A 16,247-nucleotide genomic window follows, 5' to 3' on the forward strand; every position below is an offset into this window, starting at 1 on the left:
AAAACAGCAAAAACAGCAAAAACGGCAAAAACAGCAAAAACAGCAAAAACAGCAAAAACAGCAAAAACAGCAAAAACAGCAAAAACAGCAAAAACAGCAAAAACAGCAAAAACAGCAAAAACAGCAAAAACAGCAAAAACAGCAAAAACAGCTAAAACAGCAAAAACAGCAAAAACGGCAAAAACAGCAAAAACAGCAAAAACAGCAAAAACAGCAAAAACAGCAAAAACAGCAAAAACAGCAAAAACAGCAAAAACAGCAAAAACAGCAAAAACAGCAAAAACAGCAAAAACAGCAAAAACAACAAAAACTGCAAAAACTGCGAAAACACCAAAAACAGCAAAAAAGCAACAAAAAAGTAAAAAAAGCAACAAAAAAAAACAGCAAAAACAGCAAATAAAAGCAAAAAAAGGAAATAAATATCAAAACTTTGTCCAGTTCACAGAGAAATCTAAGTAAAGCATTCCAGACTTGCTTCTCTCTAAGAATGTGGCGTATCAATGAGACACATTGTTTTAAAAACGGGCGTTTTTCTTCGCTCGTAATAAATCCCTTCAGGAATTAAAACGATTCAGCATGATATTGAACCGGTTTCCCAGATTGTATAATTTAGTCAACATTCAAACTCTGCGTGGATTAGTTTCCCACCGAAAAGTGGTCAAACAACCTTAGTCGTTGGTGGCATCTTCACGCGGTGAAACTTTCATCCAGCTTCCTCAGTGTCTTGTTGACCATCAAAATGAACCAACCTCGAAGGTTCCATCCGGTTGGTTCTATTTGTGGCGGTTTTGCTGCAGTTGTTGTTACCATTGGTGCTATAGTGAAATGTTGGTTGAAGTTTTCAGTGGTTTCAGGGTAGTTAGTAAAGCTTTGCTAAACTGATTGTAGACGACGATGCTGTTCGAAGTCCGGTTTTGGTTGCACTTTTGATCATGTGGCTAATGTTCTCGATTCTTCTAATTGCTGGTATCAAAAAGGTTAGTTGGAATGTGGTTTACAATTTAAAAGAATAAATGTTGCTTCTTTTTTTTAGAAGAACCCATCGTACCTGCTAGCTAGCCGTATGTTGCTGATTGCATTCAGTTGGATAAGCTTGATTGTCATAATTGGCATAATGGTTCAAGTTGTGGGCAATCACAAAAACCACAAGTTTGGCCTGAAAGTGCGTCTTCTTTTAGCATTTCTAGTGAATTGCTCTTTTGGAGGTATCTTGAAAGAAATAATGTAATTTTTTTCTACATAACTTTTTGTTTCTATCTTTTGAAGGAATCTTCGCCTTAAGTCTGTGGATAGTCAACGTTGTTATACAATATATTGTAGACCTGCAGCCAAAACCATTGAGTCAACAACCATTGATGTTGAAAAACGAGGTAGTTTTTCCTCAAAGGAAGTATTAAGTTTATCATATTTGTCGATGCTTTTCGAAAAAACTTAATTTTAATGAGTTTAACTATTCCATCTGTGAATATCCCTTACACGAAATCGGGAAAAGTTGCCCCGACCCCTCTTCGATTTTCGCGAAACTTTACCCTAAGGGTTAACTGTTGTCCACTTTTGCGTTCCTCACGCGCTCACGCGCTCATGAGCGCTCACTTTTCGCTCATTCGTGAGGAGGAGCGCTGCGCGAGCTAGCTCACGTTTGCCCGCGCTCACGTTTGCTCCGATTTTTTCAGCTCGCGTTTGCTCCACGCTCGCGCTCGCGCTCATATTTCGCTCACGGAGCGCTCATTTTGGACGTATCGCTAATCATTTAACGTTTTTGAGAAAGTTTTTTTTTTTAATTCTAGATGGATTTTTTGCGTAAGGTGCAGTAGGGCTGTGGAAATATGACTTTGTGAACAAATTTTATGATATATGAATTGGAATAGCTTATTTTCATCAATCATGTTTTTAAATAAAGGCCTTACTGTAGCAGAGAGGGGCGGAGGGGTATAGACGCCTAAATAAAAGGGCCTGTTAATCTTAGAGTAGGAGTAGGAATCTCGTAATCGAGAACGCCAAGGCAATGCTGTAGAGCGAATGATTTGATTTTTTTTTTTGAAACCTTAGAAAAACTTACAAAACAATGAATGGATTCAAGAGGATTTATGCTTTGGTAAGTTCGATTCAAAGTTAAATGCTTAGTTGATTAAAATATAACATTAAACTGTTTTTATGTACCTAATCAGTGTTTTGACTACATTTCCAGATTGCGGGTCAGAATGAGCTACCATTAAAAAAAATTATTCCGTTTATTAAATCTTTCAGTGATTCAGTGATTAGAAACGGCTAATCATTTCTATAAGGTTAGTCTTTATTTGGCAAACATTTTAGAAAAAAGGGTAACATTTTTGAAAAGGTTGGCTCTTCTTCCAACAAGTATATATTCAATTACAAGTTATTTATGATTTTTTGAACATGGATGATTGTAACTGTTTAAAAGATTATTTAAAAATAAATAAAATATACATAAATTGTCAATATTTTTGTACATAACAACAATGCAATATGGTCCAATATGGATTTGATTTGTGAACAAACAGTGCATCTCTTCACGTAAATGAATGTTTACATTATGAATATAGTTTTTTGTTCCTTGTTCGAAAAATGTCTAGATTTTAAATAGAACGTAAATTTCGGTTCACTGATCAAATCCGTTTCATTGTCTACTTTTGTTTGTTCGACCACTTTCTTGTTTGTTTTTGCTGCCTGTGCTGAGATAGTTCTAGAAACTTTGTTTCAAACAGGCAGATGCTTCAACAGGAAAAAACAACTACCTACTTTGGCTCACCGGCTCACGTGAGCGCAAAACGCTCCGGTGAGCGTGAGCGAGCACGAGCTACCTGATAAAAACTCACGCTCCAGCTGGAACGAGCAAGCTTTCCGTGAGCGCTCGCTCATTCGCAACCCTGCTGTTCTCCCTGATCACGAATCCGAGGTCCGTTTTTTGATGTCTCGTGATGGAGAGGCGGTACGATCCATTTAATTTTTGAACATTGGTATCAAATGGACTTTTATGTAAAAATGTACGCCTGATTTGATGGCGTTTTCATAATTCAAAAAAAACGTATTTTTGATCGAAGAAAACACTAAAAAAGTTTCAAAAACTCTGTCATTTTACGTTACTTAGCTGTAAAAAAATAAAACATGTCATTTTAAGGGAAATTTAATTTACTTTTCGAATATACATTGACGCAGAAGGGTCATTTTTTCATTCAGAACAACATTTTTCATTTAAAAATTTCGTGTTTTCTCTAACTTATTTATTTTTTTGATTGTAACAATGATCTACAAAAATAGAGCAGAAAATTACAAAAATTATGATATGGGTAATTCTCCGCCAACTCACACAGCAGTTGCCCCGACCCCTCTTCGATTTGCGTGAAACTTTGTCCTAAGGGGTAACTTTTGTCCCTGATCACGAATCCGAGGTCCGTTTTTTGATATCTCGTGACGGAGGGGCGGTACGACCCCTTCCATTTTTGCACATGCGAAAAAAGAGGTGTTTTTCAATAATTTGCAGCCTGAAACGGTGATGAGATAGAAATTTGGTGTCAAAGGGACTTTTATGTAAAATTAGACGCCCGATTTGATGGCGTACTCAGAATTCCGAAAAAACGTATTTTTCATCGAAAAAAACACTAAAAAAGTTTTAAAAATTCTCCCATTTTCCGTTACTCGACTGTAAAAAATTTTGGAACATGTCATTTTATGGGAAATTTAATGTATTTTTCGAATCTACATTGTCCCAGAAGGGTCATTTTTTCATTTAGAACAAAATTTTTCATTTTAAAATTTCGTGTTTTTTCTAACTTTGCAGGGTTATTTTTTAGAGTGTAACAGTGTTCTACAAAGTTGTAGAGCAGACAATTACAAAAATTTTGATATACAGACATAAGGGGTTTGCTTATAAACATCACAAGTTATCACGATTTTACGAAAAAAAGTTTTAAAAAAGTTGGTCGTCATCGATCATGGCCGTTCATGGTCACCCGCGACAGACACGGACGACGAAACAAAGAGAAACGCAAAAAGTAACTTTTTCAAAACTTTTTTTCGTAAAATCGCGATAACTTGTGATGTTTATAAGCAAACCCCTTATGTCTATATATCAAAATTTTTGGAATTGTCTGCTCTACAACTTTGTAGAACATTGTTACACTCTAAAAAAAAACCCTGCAAAGTTAGAAAAAACACGAAATTTTAAAATGAAAAATTTTGTTCTAAATGAAAAAATGACCCTTCTGGGACAATGTAGATTCGAAAAGTACATTAAATTTCCCATAAAATGACATGTTCCAAAATTTTTTACAGTCGAGTAACGGAAAATGGGAGAATTTTTAAAACTTTTTTAGTGTTTTTTTCGATGAAAAATACGTTTTTTCGGAATTCTGAGTACGCCATCAAATCGGGCGTCTAATTTTACATAAAAGTCCCTTTGACACCAAATTTCTATCTCATCACCGTTTCAGGCTGCAAATTATTGAAAAACACCTCTTTTTTCGCATGTTCAAAAATGGAAGGGGTCGTACCGCCCCTCCGTCACGAGATATCAAAAAACGGACCTCGGATTCGTGATCAGGGACAAAAGTTACCCCTTAGGACAAAGTTTCACGCAAATCGAAGAGGGGTCGGGGCAACTTTTCCCGATTTCGTGTGAGTTGGTAGAGAATTACCCATATACCAACATAAGGGATTTGCTTACAAACATAACGAGTTATCGCGATTTTACGAAAAAAAGTTTTGAAAAAATTACTTTATGCATTTCTGTTTGTTTCAATGACCGTGTCTGTCGCGGGTGGCCATGAACGGCCATGATCAACGACGACCAACATTTTCAAAACTCTTTTTTTGTAAAATCTACCCTACAACTTTGTAGAAATTTGTTACACTATTAAAAACAACCCTGCGAAGTTAGAAAAAACACGAAATTTTAAAATGAAAAATTATGTTCTAAATGCAAAAATTAACCTTCTGGGTCAATGTAGATTCGAAAAGTACATTAAATTTCCCTTAAAATGACAGGTTCCAAAAATGTATACAGTCATGTAACTGAAAATGACATGGTTTTAAAACGTTTTAAGTTTTTTTTTTTCGATGAAAAATACGTTTTTTCGGAATTCTGAGTACGTCATCAAATCGTGCGTACAATTTTACATAAAAGTCCCTTGGACACCAAATTTCTATCTCATCACCGTTTCAGGCTGCAAATTATTGAGAAACACCTCTTGTTACGCATGTTCAAAAAGGGAAGGGGTCGTACAACCCCTCCGTCACGTGATATCAAAAAACGGACCTCGGATTCTTGATCAGGGACAAAAGTTACCCCTTTGGACAAAGTTTCACGCAAATCGAAGAGGGGTCGGGGCAACTGCTGTGTGAGTTGGCGGAGAATCATCCCAATGCTAGGAAATTTATAAATAAGTTGAATTAAAAGTTATTATATTGATATTTTGACTGCAGTTGACACAATTTTTATAAATAACCTCAAGTTTATATCTAGAGTATTTTGTTGAAAAATAAAACACAAGAAAAAACTTTTATTTTTCAATCTTTAACCATCAATTTAAGTACAGTCCCTGAAATAAGGTAAGATTTTCTGAAAAAATACAATTTAGTTTTTGAATAAAAACTCAGTTTTGAACATACCTTCAAAATATGAACCAACACACGGAGAAAAATGAGTTCGCAAAATCGTGAACGCGTTCATAAAAATGGGAACCACGAACAAAGTGTTCAAACTTCATGGTACGTTTTCCAAAATCGTACCATGTAATTTCAGGAATGTGCTGTGTCCTATCCCTCGCCTAGACCAGACCAAAATCCATGATAAAACTGACAGACCAAATCTGTCAGACCAAGACTGTCAGACCAAAGAGCAAAAAGTAAACAATCTTGGTCTTCGACGTAGGGGCACACAAATCAAGAAAAGAAAATTTGAAAAAAAAAATATTTTTCCAATTCAATGACTCCAATTCAATGGCTGCAAAATTGAATGTACGTCAGAAAATTATTAAACAGTGCGGCGTCCTGTACACCGACAATTAAATAAGCAGTTAAAAGCCTTATTCTTCCATTTTAATTTTTGATCGCGTTTTCGGTTTACACCTGAAAAATCTTGAAATTATTTTTACGGATTTGTGATTCTTCTCTTTCCATCATTCCCTTGTGAAATTTGAACACTTTGTTCGTGGTTCCCATTTTCATGAACGCTTGTTTACGATTTTTGGAACTCATTTTTCTCCGTGCAGAATCACGAAAAAAACAAAGGCAATCAACCTCTCCGACTGTGTACCGTTCTTAACTATGTCTTTAATTGTTTTGAATTTTAAAACGTTTTAGAAAAAAAATATTATAACACATAAATCATAAAAGCTGTAGCTCACCTAGTAATTTTTTTCTTTCAATCGTGATAAATTTCAATCAAAATTTCAACAACAGCATTCACGTAGCATTGAAGAGAACCCATTTTAAAAAAGGAAAATTAAGCTGCACGTTATTGCTTAAATGTAAGTAAATAAGCCTAAAACGGTTGACATAAACGTACGCCGACGCGCCGTTAAATTTGCTGTTCGATGCGATGAATACTGTTGACACGTCGTGAACTGTCTTTGCATCATGAACACTGTAACGTGTCGCAGAAAGACAAAAAGTGGTAAACGAACTGAGCACAATAGAGGAGAAAATCGTGACGTCAGGAATGAACTCAAATCACTCAAAGTTCATTTTGTGAGTGACTTTAACAGTTTATCATAGTACTACTTTATGAAAATCATATCTGTCAAAATTCCTAGCCTCCAAATTTTGTCGCGAGTTGCTTTTCTCCTCTATTCCAGAGTTTTTTTTTTAAAGTCTAATAAACTATTGTCTTTCATATGTTTATGACCTGGGTGCAGAATAGTTGTCCGCAAAGCGGCCTCAATTTAGAACTGTCAAAGCGGAACCAATTTACTGTTCGCATAATTATACCAAGAAGTGGCAAGTATTGTGATCGATCTATAATTTATTTAGTCAGGAATAAAAAAAAAAATCGATGGCTATTGAGGTATTCGAAGTCAAAACATCTTAATAAGAGGGTTGAAATTGAGATTGGCATAATTCGTCGCTAAAATTTTATAATCGCTATGTCTCACGCAAAACCTATTTTATGACGCTCTTTTAAATGTTAGCGACGAATTATCAATAACTATGAATAGTACTTTCCAAATAATATTGGATAATCTTACTCCGATATTATCACTACACATCAAAGATACATAATCTCGGAACTTCCATTCGGTTGCTCTTCTGATTCACGAAATTCCACCCACTTTTGACACAATTTTTCATCACGTGGAAAACAAAAATAGGCCTCTTTTGGCCGCCCATCGTTTAGTCTACGAAGAAAAAAGTGCGAAGCACTTAATTTTTCATCGAAAACATCAACATCAACAGATCCAAAATGTTTTATAATAATTCACTTCAGCAGCAAAAAATATGTCACGCTTGAGCTTGAACATAGCCTTCTACTTTGTTTATGTTTACAGCTGTAGTGCAGTTGTATTAGTGGGGAGCAGTGGGGAGCTTTCGAAAATCACGTTACGCATTCTGTCTTTTCAGCACCCAGTTTATGACTTATTCAAAAAAACTTTTGAATTAATTCCTCGACTTCGAGTTTTTTGTTGGGACACGCTAATGTACAGATTGTTTTCAAATCCTAAGCACACAGGATGCACTCCGACACTTGCTCGTCCGTTGAATCCTTGCAGTAGTGTTTGTGAAGCTGTGAATGAATATTGTTGTCGTTTTCGTTGGTGAGTCCAGAAACGTGCACCAGGCAAAAGGTTCATTCTTCTTGTTAAACGAAAAGAAATACTGGAATTTTTGAATGCTATTATTTTGAATGGTATTAATGAACAAGTGGAAAAGAGATATTTGCTTTTTTTTTAAATATATTTTTCATTGTAGTTATATTGTTGATTTATTTTTATTTTAGACATATAAGATAAAACCAAGGATAAAACTGTATAACAGAACAAGAAAATAGGGTTTCCTTCAACTGATTCAATTGAAAATTTGTTCTGAATGCTTCGATTATAAAATAAGGAAAAGATGCAAATTTGAATACGTTTTCATGTCAAGGCAACCAGAGATTTTTTTTGGGCCAGATCGCAAAATTATGTGGAAAATAGATTTTTCGAAAAATGGTTAAGATTTAAAGTAGATCAAATATGTTGTTGCAAATGGAAAGCAGCATTTTTTGGCTTTGTTGAAATTTAGTTGAAAATCAAACTTGCCAGGAATATTTTTGGGATTTTTTCCTCTTTTAGACATTTATTGGGAGTTGGGGTAGAGAAAAAAGATGGTTTGAGCCGGGGGGATGGCAACCCTATTCCAACCTAAGCAAACTGACAACAGTCGACATTAGCACGGTTGTCAAATGAGAGCCCACAACAAAAGCACTAACTGTCAAATGGTAGCCCATAACAAATCATTGCTTGGGTTTTTGATTTTCAAATTTCCCGCAATTCATACGATAAATGTCTGAAAAAACACGTGAATTGTGTTGCTGATGGTAAATTCTATCATATCCTTGGAGATTCCATCCCAATATTGGCTGAAAATTCATATCGAAAAAAGTGATTTTTCTGTTTACCTTTTTTTGCTTTTTTTCTTTGGGTCGATCAAACAGTGCACCCGTACACTAAGAATCGGCATTACACATTTTTCAGTTTGGTTTTACACATTTGCATGGTACTTTTGAGTTTAACCAGGATAACACACTTCGTGTTACCAAAGTAATATGTATAATACTGATTCTTAGTGTTTGTTATCTGAACTTCCAAGATGGTGGCTTCTTCGCTACCCCCTGGTTTGAGCAATGCGTCGCTCTTGCATAAAACTCAAAAATTGCATGCAATATGTAGGTGAACAAAACCGCACTTATTCTCCATATAAACCTTGGAGAAAACCCATTCGGCACTGTCTTAATATTTTTGGAAAATTCAAAGTGCAGATAAAATATGTCTGGATTTAAAATGTTTATCTGTAGAAAAATACACCAAAAGTGCAAGCTGATCTGTTCTGAGTTTTTTTATTCAATGTAATCTAATTTTTGGCATAGGTTGTGCAGTTTAAATATCTCAATTCGAGAGTCTATATCTGTTTAGAAGCTATAATATGGTAATGGAAATAAGTATGATTATAATTTGCGTATCCATTGAAGCTGTAATCTTAATTTTAATTGCCTTTTCAAATAATTGAAAAAAAGAAGTTCAAGATGGTATGTCAGAGACATAACCGAAAGACATAGGACCAAACAATTTGAATGTGTTTTGGATTGCTAGTGAAATCTGAAATAAGATTATTTTATTTTGTTTCATAGATTTGTCGGCAAAATTGTCATAAATGTTCTCCCAAGGTGAACCTTCTATGAGGGCACCGGCAACTCCAGGTTGTGGCCACTACGGTCGAAATGTCAATTTTCATGTTCAGTATCAAAAACCATGAATTTTGATATCCATATTGCCACAACTCGTATGGTTCTGTTAAAGACCCTCCGGGCCCCGGGGAAACCTGCTTTGAGATCACCGGTCACTCAAGGTTGTGGCCACTACTGTCGGAATGTCAATTTTCATGTACAGTATCAAAAACCATGAATTTTGATACCCATATTGCCACAACTCGTATGTTTCTGTAAATGTCCCCCCAGGCCCCGGAGGAACCTTCTTTGAGGGCACCGGCCACTCCAGGTTGTGGCCACTACGGTCGAAATGTCAATTTTCATGTTCAGTATCAAAAACCATGAATTTTGATATCCATATTGCCACAACTCGTATGGTTCTGTTAAAGACCCTCCGGGCCCCGGGGAAACCTGCTTTGAGATCACCGGTCACTCAAGGTTGTGGCCACTACTGTCGGAATGTCAATTTTCATGTACAGTATCAAAAACCATGAATTTTGATACCCATATTGCCACAACTCGTATGTTTCTGTAAATGTCCCCCCAGGCCCCGGAGGAACCTTCTTTGAGGGCACCGGCCACTCCAGGTTGTGGCCACTACTGTCGAAATGGCCATTATTATGTTCAGTATAAAAAACCATGAATTTTGATACCCATATTGCCACAACTCGTATGTTTCTGTAAATGTCCCCCCACGCCCCGGGGGAACCTTCTTTGAGGGCACCGGCCACTCCAGGTTGTGGCCACTACTGTCGAAATGGCCATTATTATGTTCAGTATCAAAAACCATGAATTTTGATACCCATATTGCCACAACTCGTATGTTTCTGTAAATGTCCCCCCAGGCCCCGAGGGAACCTTCTTTGAGGCCACCGGCCACTCCTGGTTTTGGCCACCACTGTCGAATTGGCCATTTTTCATGAGAACCGCCGCATCATAGCGGCTTCCACGCCGTCCGCTTCGCTCGAATTTCCTCCTTCTGCTGCCGGTGGTTCTTCCTTCTGGTTGCTGGTCCTCTTCTTCTATTGGCCGTTGCTGCTGCTGCTCCGCGCCGGCCCGACGTGCACAGTTCGAGTGCTCGTTCCAAAGTGACTTGCTTTTGCGAAATTTTCTGCTTAAATAGCGGCACAGCCGGAGAACGGCACAAAAGGGGCGCGGTCTCGAATGCATACGCTCGCTCTGATTGGTCATCTGTCCGATTTGTACTGAAAAATTACTCATTTTGATTGCATGTTTTAAGTGCTTTAACTATGTTTAGTCAGACTATCTATGTAGTTAAACAATAGCTGAAGTCTTCCTCTTTCGATTGGTGGTCCAACCATTTGGATTGATTCACAGGGAAAAAAGATATAAGCGTTCAAAATGTCCCCTTTTTTAACGCTTAAAAGTGACGCTTTGGATCGAATTTCTGAACTGGCCCCCCAATATAGTAAGTAAAGACATAGTCCTATGTCAAAAATTTAAATGCTGTTTTCAAATGGAAGTCTACGTTAAATGTAATAAAGCATTAAAAAAACACAGTTTACGACAGTGATAGGAGCTCTTCACTTTGATGGCACACATGGAAGCTAAATTTAAACCGGAGCGTAGTATGGGTTGTTCGGTTTGACGTTTACATCGGGCTTATAGAGCACGGCTCCGTTCGTTCCCGTCCTCTCATTCTGAATGGCTGCAATAACGCCGTTCACAATCCATAGAAAGAGCAAATAGAGACCTAAAATGGACGAAAATTTGTTGAGTGTTGACTCATCGATAATCTCCATCGCATTTGAAACAAACCGATTAAAACTGCTAGCAGCACTAAAAGTCCAAACACTGCGAGGCCACCCAGTTCCATTTGCTCGTCGGTAAATATCATCAGCCCTATTAGCACTACTAAACCAATGCAAATACAGCATATTGCTGCCACGTTGGTTACTATGAGAAAAACGCGATATATTTTCACCAAGGTAAGATGGCTCTGTAAAATATGCAAATTTTTAATGGTTCAAATTAATCAGACAACAAAAACAGACCTGCCAAATTCCAACCAGCAAAATGACGAAAAACACCAACGCAATCAGACTCCCTGGCAGTGAAGCGTACTGAACGGTTTCGTTTACATGTTCCGCACCTTAAAATCGCAACAGAAATAAACATAGAGTTTTGAAATTCCAACCAATTGGGCATCAAAGCCTGCACCATCTTACCAATCATTAGCGCACCCTTAATTGCCTCAAAAAAGGAGCCCAACGTGCCCAAAATGGCGTACACGTAGCCAAGAATGCGAAATCCTTCATGGGACACCATTTTGGTAATTAAGTTAATGAAGAAGAAGCAACCCAAATTTCAACAAACTCTGCTTTCACCAATCCGAACCGAACTGATTCACTAATCGCACTGAATACTACGCACCAGAAACCCAGATTACTAAAACAGAATGAAAGAACGCAGACGCCGAAAGTGTTCACGCGATGAACGCAAACAGTTATTGTACGCACACCACCAGTTGCATCGGGGTTTTGTTTCTATGTTTGTCAACAAGGGCGAGCGTCCGATGATGTCACTTGCCGGCGTCTGTGCAACATGTGCGAGTATTGATTGATGATGCTGCTGGATTGTTATTATTCTGGTTGTTGGTAGTGGTGCCACTTTTTTTCAGAAGGATTTTGAAGTTTTAACGCATCGCGTATTATTCAAAAAAAAAAAACTCTTCTCATAGCATCGCCACTCGGAAGGCACGTCAGCGGATACGTTTGTAAAATTCCCCAAGAATCGGTATCGAATTAGTGATAAAATTTTCTGGTATGTACAATTTAGATTGAATTTAGAAAAATCAACTATTTTCTACTGTTGAGCAATTCTCTAAGATTCCGGTCTTTCGATTTTTTTGTATTTTTTAATCCGACTGAAACTTTTTTGGTGCCTTCGGTGAAGCCATTTTGCATCATTAGTTTGTCCATATAATTTTCCATACAAATTCCATACAAACACGGAAAATAAAATGAATTCGCGTAATCGTGAATTTTATTCATGAATGTTAGAACCACGAAAGAATTTATTCATGAGTATAATGCATTTGTACTATAAACGTGAATATTAGGGTGGGTACGGATTTTGAAAAGTTCTCAGATCAAGTTCTGGTGTGGTTCCCCTTGTAGGGCATAGCCATAAGGACTCTCACGCCAAATTTCAGCTCCTTTGGTTGAAAACTGGCTTGTCTCAAGCGAGTTCAAGTTTACATGGGATTTACTATGGGAAATTTTGAATTTTCGTTCATTCGCTCCTACAGGCCTGGGGAAAACATGTAGAAACTTCTAGGATGGCCAGAAATGAGCGGAATCGTCTGGAGAACAACTTTCCCTAAGAGACCAGGTCGATTCGTTCAACCCCCATCGAGCTCAACGGCAATACATCCGGGGTTTTCGGAACCAACGGTTTTCCCCAGAAAGCATCAAATTTTCCTTAGCATGCTATGAATGCTTGATGAACAACGCGACGCCACATGTCAAACAGCTACCACGTGGACTAGCATCGCCTATGAAAAATGACTTTTTATTACTTTTTGAACTATAGAATTATCATTTATGGTGATCCTGTTACTATTTAGCTGTATTCTAAACCTCCAAATAAGAAAAAAACTGTTATGGTGCAAATTTAAGTGCGTTTTTAAGTTATAGCCATTTTTAGGTAAAATAGTCGAAGTTTTTCATTTTTTTAAATAAGTGCACATGTTTGCCCACGTGTAAAAATATTTTTGAAGAGCTGAGAAAATTCTATTCTGCTTATTTGAACTTTAATGTTACGACCTTTAGTTGCTGAGATATTGCCATGCAAAGATTAAAAAAAAAAGGAAAATTGATGTTTTTTAATGTTTTACCCAAACAACTCACCATTATCTAACGTCGATATCTCTGCAACTAATGGTCCGATTTACAATGATAAAACATGCAACATTCGAGAAATTTTTCATTCTTTTCGAAAACAATTTTATCGACTAATACTTCAGAAGGGCGTAATATTGAATGTTTGGCCTTCTTGAAATGTTAACCTTGATTTAAATTTAATGTTTTTAGTTTCTAGTTTTTAGTTTTTAGTTTTTAGTTTTTAGCTTTTAGTTTTTAGTTTTTAGTTTTTAGTTTTTAGTTTTTAGTTTTTAGTTTTTAGTTTTTAGTTTTTAGTTTTTAGTTTTTAGTTTTTAGTTTTTAGTTTTTAGTTTTTAGTTTTTAGTTTTTAGTTTTTAGTTTTTAGTTTTTAGTTTTTAGTTTTTAGTTTTTAGTTTTTAGTTTTTAGTTTTTAGTTTTTAGTTTTTAGTTTTTAGTTTTTAGTTTTTAGTTTTTAGTTTTTAGTTTTTAGTTTTTAGTTTTTAGTTTTTAGTTTTTAGTTTTTAGTTTTTAGTTTTTAGTTTTTAGTTTTTAGTTTTTAGTTTTTAGTTTTTAGTTTTTAGTTTTTAGTTTTAGTTTTTAGTTTTTAGTTTTTAGTTTTTAGTTTTTAGTTTTTAGTTTTTAGTTTTTAGTTTTTAGTTTTTAGTTTTTAGTTTTTAGTTTTTTAGTTTTTAGTTTTTAGTTTTTAGTTTTTAGTTTTTAGTTTTTAGTTTTTAGTTTTTAGTTTTTAGTTTTTAGTTTTTAGTTTTTAGTTTTTAGTTTTTAGTTTTTAGTTTTTAGTTTTTAGTTTTTAGTTTTTTAGTTTTTAGTTTTTAGTTTTTAGTTTTTAGTTTTTAGTTTTTAGTTTTTAGTTTTTAGTTTTTAGTTTTTAGTTTTTAGTTTTTAGTTTTTAGTTTTTAGTTTTTAGTTTTTAGTTTTTAGTTTTTAGTTTTTAGTTTTAGTTTTTAGTTTTTAGTTTTTAGTTTTTAGTTTTTAGTTTTTAGTTTTTAGTTTTTAGTTTTTAGTTTTTAGTTTTTAGTTTTTAGTTTTTAGTTTTTAGTTTTTAGTTTTTAGTTTTTAGTTTTAGTTTTTAGTTTTTAGTTTTTAGTTTTTAGTTTTTAGTTTTTAGTTTTTTAGTTTTTAGTTTTTAGTTTTTAGTTTTTAGTTTTTAGTTTTTAGTTTTTAGTTTTTAGTTTTTAGTTTTTAGTTTTTTAGTTTTTAGTTTTTAGTTTTTAGTTTTTAGTTTTTAGTTTTTAGTTTTTAGTTTTTAGTTTTTAGTTTTTAGTTTTTAGTTTTTAGTTTTTAGTTTTTAGTTTTTAGTTTTTAGTTTTTAGTTTTTAGTTTTAGTTTTTAGTTTTTAGTTTTTAGTTTTTAGTTTTTAGTTTTTAGTTTTTAGTTTTTAGTTTTTAGTTTTTAGTTTTTAGTTTTTAGTTTTTAGTTTTTAGTTTTTAGTTTTTAGTTTTTAGTTTTTAGTTTTTAGTTTTTAGTTTTTAGTTTTTAGTTTTTAGTTTTTAGTTTTAGTTTTTAGTTTTTAGTTTTTAGTTTTTAGTTTTTAGTTTTTAGTTTTTAGTTTTTAGTTTTTAGTTTTTAGTTTTAGTTTTTAGTTTTTAGTTTTTAGTTTTTAGTTTTTAGTTTTTAGTTTTTAGTTTTTAGTTTTTAGTTTTTAGTTTTTAGTTTTTAGTTTTTAGTTTTTAGTTTTTAGTTTTTAGTTTTTAGTTTTTAGTTTTTAGTTTTCAGTTTTTAGTTTTTAGTTTTTAGTTTTTAGTTTTTAGTTTTTAGTTTTTAGTTTTTAGTTTTTAGTTTTTAGTTTTTAGTTTTTAGTTTTTAGTTTTTAGTTTTTAGTTTTTAGTTTTTAGTTTTTAGTTTTTAGTTTTTAGTTTTTAGTTTTTAGTTTTTAGTTTTTAGTTAAATTGAGTTTTTTTTTATTTTATATTTATCCAGATTTTCTCTTCCATGTTCATTCATTCAGTTAAAATATTATTGAGTGTCCAATCACAATCGATGACTTTTCACCTCAGTAGTTAAAAATGAGTTGATTAACTCTATTCTTAGCCCAGGCATGAATTTTGCTCAAACCAACAAAAAACAGATCTTTGATAGTGTTTCCAGGCAGTGAGAACAAAAAAAGGGAAGTTCGGATGCCTATTGTCTACTTCAAGCAGAGTTTTTGCGTTTTGTATTGTGTTGTTGTGTATATTTTGAAACAATTTTTATTTGCCTGGATTTGCCCAGGAGTGGGAGTTTGAGTTGCGTTGTATTTTTTTTTTTTAACAGTCATAATGATAACAATTCCACCTAAATATTTTCGAATTCTTGGCTACGTTTACGGCTATTTTGGGGCAATATGCACTTTTTTCGATGTTGTGGATAGAATATATTACAATTGTAAGTACTTTTACAAATTTTAAAATCAGCTCAACTAATAGTTGTCTTTTTCAGATAAAGCTAACACGCACGACATTTTATATTATATCTCACCATCAATAAGTTTCGTTATTTTAATTTTCTTTATAATTTTACTGGTTGGAATTCGTAAGGTTTGTAGAATTCATTGGTTGATCGTTCAAAACATAAATATTTTTTTTCTATTTTCTGCAGAACAATCTTATTCTGGTAAAAATACATCGAGCGTTTCATCATGTTATATATCTGCTTGCTATAGCATGTTTATTATTTGGCACAATATATGGTGTGTTGTTTAAGATGCTAACGGATGAAAAAGTATCTAACGATTTCATACAGCTCCTTGCCACGGCACTTGTGATGTTCATAGGTAAGATCAGCTAAAATTGAGGTTTTTTCTTTTGCTCTCATTAATATTTATTTTTTGTATTTCAGGCATCTATCTTCTCTGCTTGTGGATCATCAAAGGAGTAATTGGAGCTATACAGCATGAAGAGAGTTCAAATGAAACAGTGTTTTATCACTTAGAAGCTAGTAACAAGCAGGAGATTTGATCTTACAAAAAATGTTATTTATTTTTT

The 16,247-nt window shown here is 34.2% G+C and overlaps 1 protein-coding gene and 2 long non-coding RNA genes across 3 annotated transcripts; 2 read left to right on the forward strand and 1 right to left on the reverse strand.

Moving 5' to 3' along the window:
* The first annotated feature begins 465 nt into the window (after positions 1 to 465).
* On the forward strand, positions 466 to 2,298 carry LOC128093429 (uncharacterized). The gene is made up of 3 exons (XR_008212458.1): positions 466 to 977; positions 1,034 to 1,205; positions 1,267 to 2,298. It is a non-coding gene; the product is annotated as an uncharacterized LOC128093429 (long non-coding RNA).
* An 8,590-nt stretch (positions 2,299 to 10,888) lies between these two features.
* LOC120418027 (uncharacterized) lies at positions 10,889 to 11,820 on the reverse strand. Its single transcript, XM_052710101.1, has 3 exons — positions 11,611 to 11,820; positions 11,437 to 11,534; positions 10,889 to 11,381 (listed from the first exon to the last, which is right to left on the reverse strand). The coding sequence occupies exons 1-3, from the start codon at positions 11,708 to 11,710 to the stop codon at positions 11,136 to 11,138; spliced, it is 444 nt and encodes a 147-aa protein (XP_052566061.1). The 5' UTR covers positions 11,711 to 11,820; the 3' UTR covers positions 10,889 to 11,135.
* A 3,667-nt stretch (positions 11,821 to 15,487) lies between these two features.
* On the forward strand, positions 15,488 to 16,231 carry LOC128093497 (uncharacterized). Its single transcript, XR_008212534.1, has 4 exons — positions 15,488 to 15,648; positions 15,703 to 15,800; positions 15,862 to 16,036; positions 16,102 to 16,231. It is a non-coding gene; the product is annotated as an uncharacterized LOC128093497 (long non-coding RNA).
* Positions 16,232 to 16,247: the final 16 nt, after the last annotated feature.

Source organism: Culex pipiens, chromosome 3 (assembly GCF_016801865.2).
Source record: "Culex pipiens pallens isolate TS chromosome 3, TS_CPP_V2, whole genome shotgun sequence".
In the NCBI taxonomy this organism is placed as follows: Eukaryota; Metazoa; Arthropoda; class Insecta; order Diptera; family Culicidae; genus Culex; species Culex pipiens.

What these genes read in the sequence shown, in the direction of transcription:
- LOC120418027 (XM_052710101.1), bottom strand. Translation starts at nt 11,710, where the DNA reads ATGGTGTCCCATGAAGGATTTCGCATTCTTGGCTACGTGTACGCCATT. An exon ending in TAAGGGTGCGCTAATGATTG is followed by an intron (nt 11,535 to 11,610) that starts GTAAGATGGTGC and finishes TGCGATTTTAAG; the next exon opens with GTGCGGAACATGTAAACGAA. An exon ending in TGCTGGTTGGAATTTGGCAG is followed by an intron (nt 11,382 to 11,436) that starts GTCTGTTTTTGT and finishes CATATTTTACAG; the next exon opens with AGCCATCTTACCTTGGTGAA.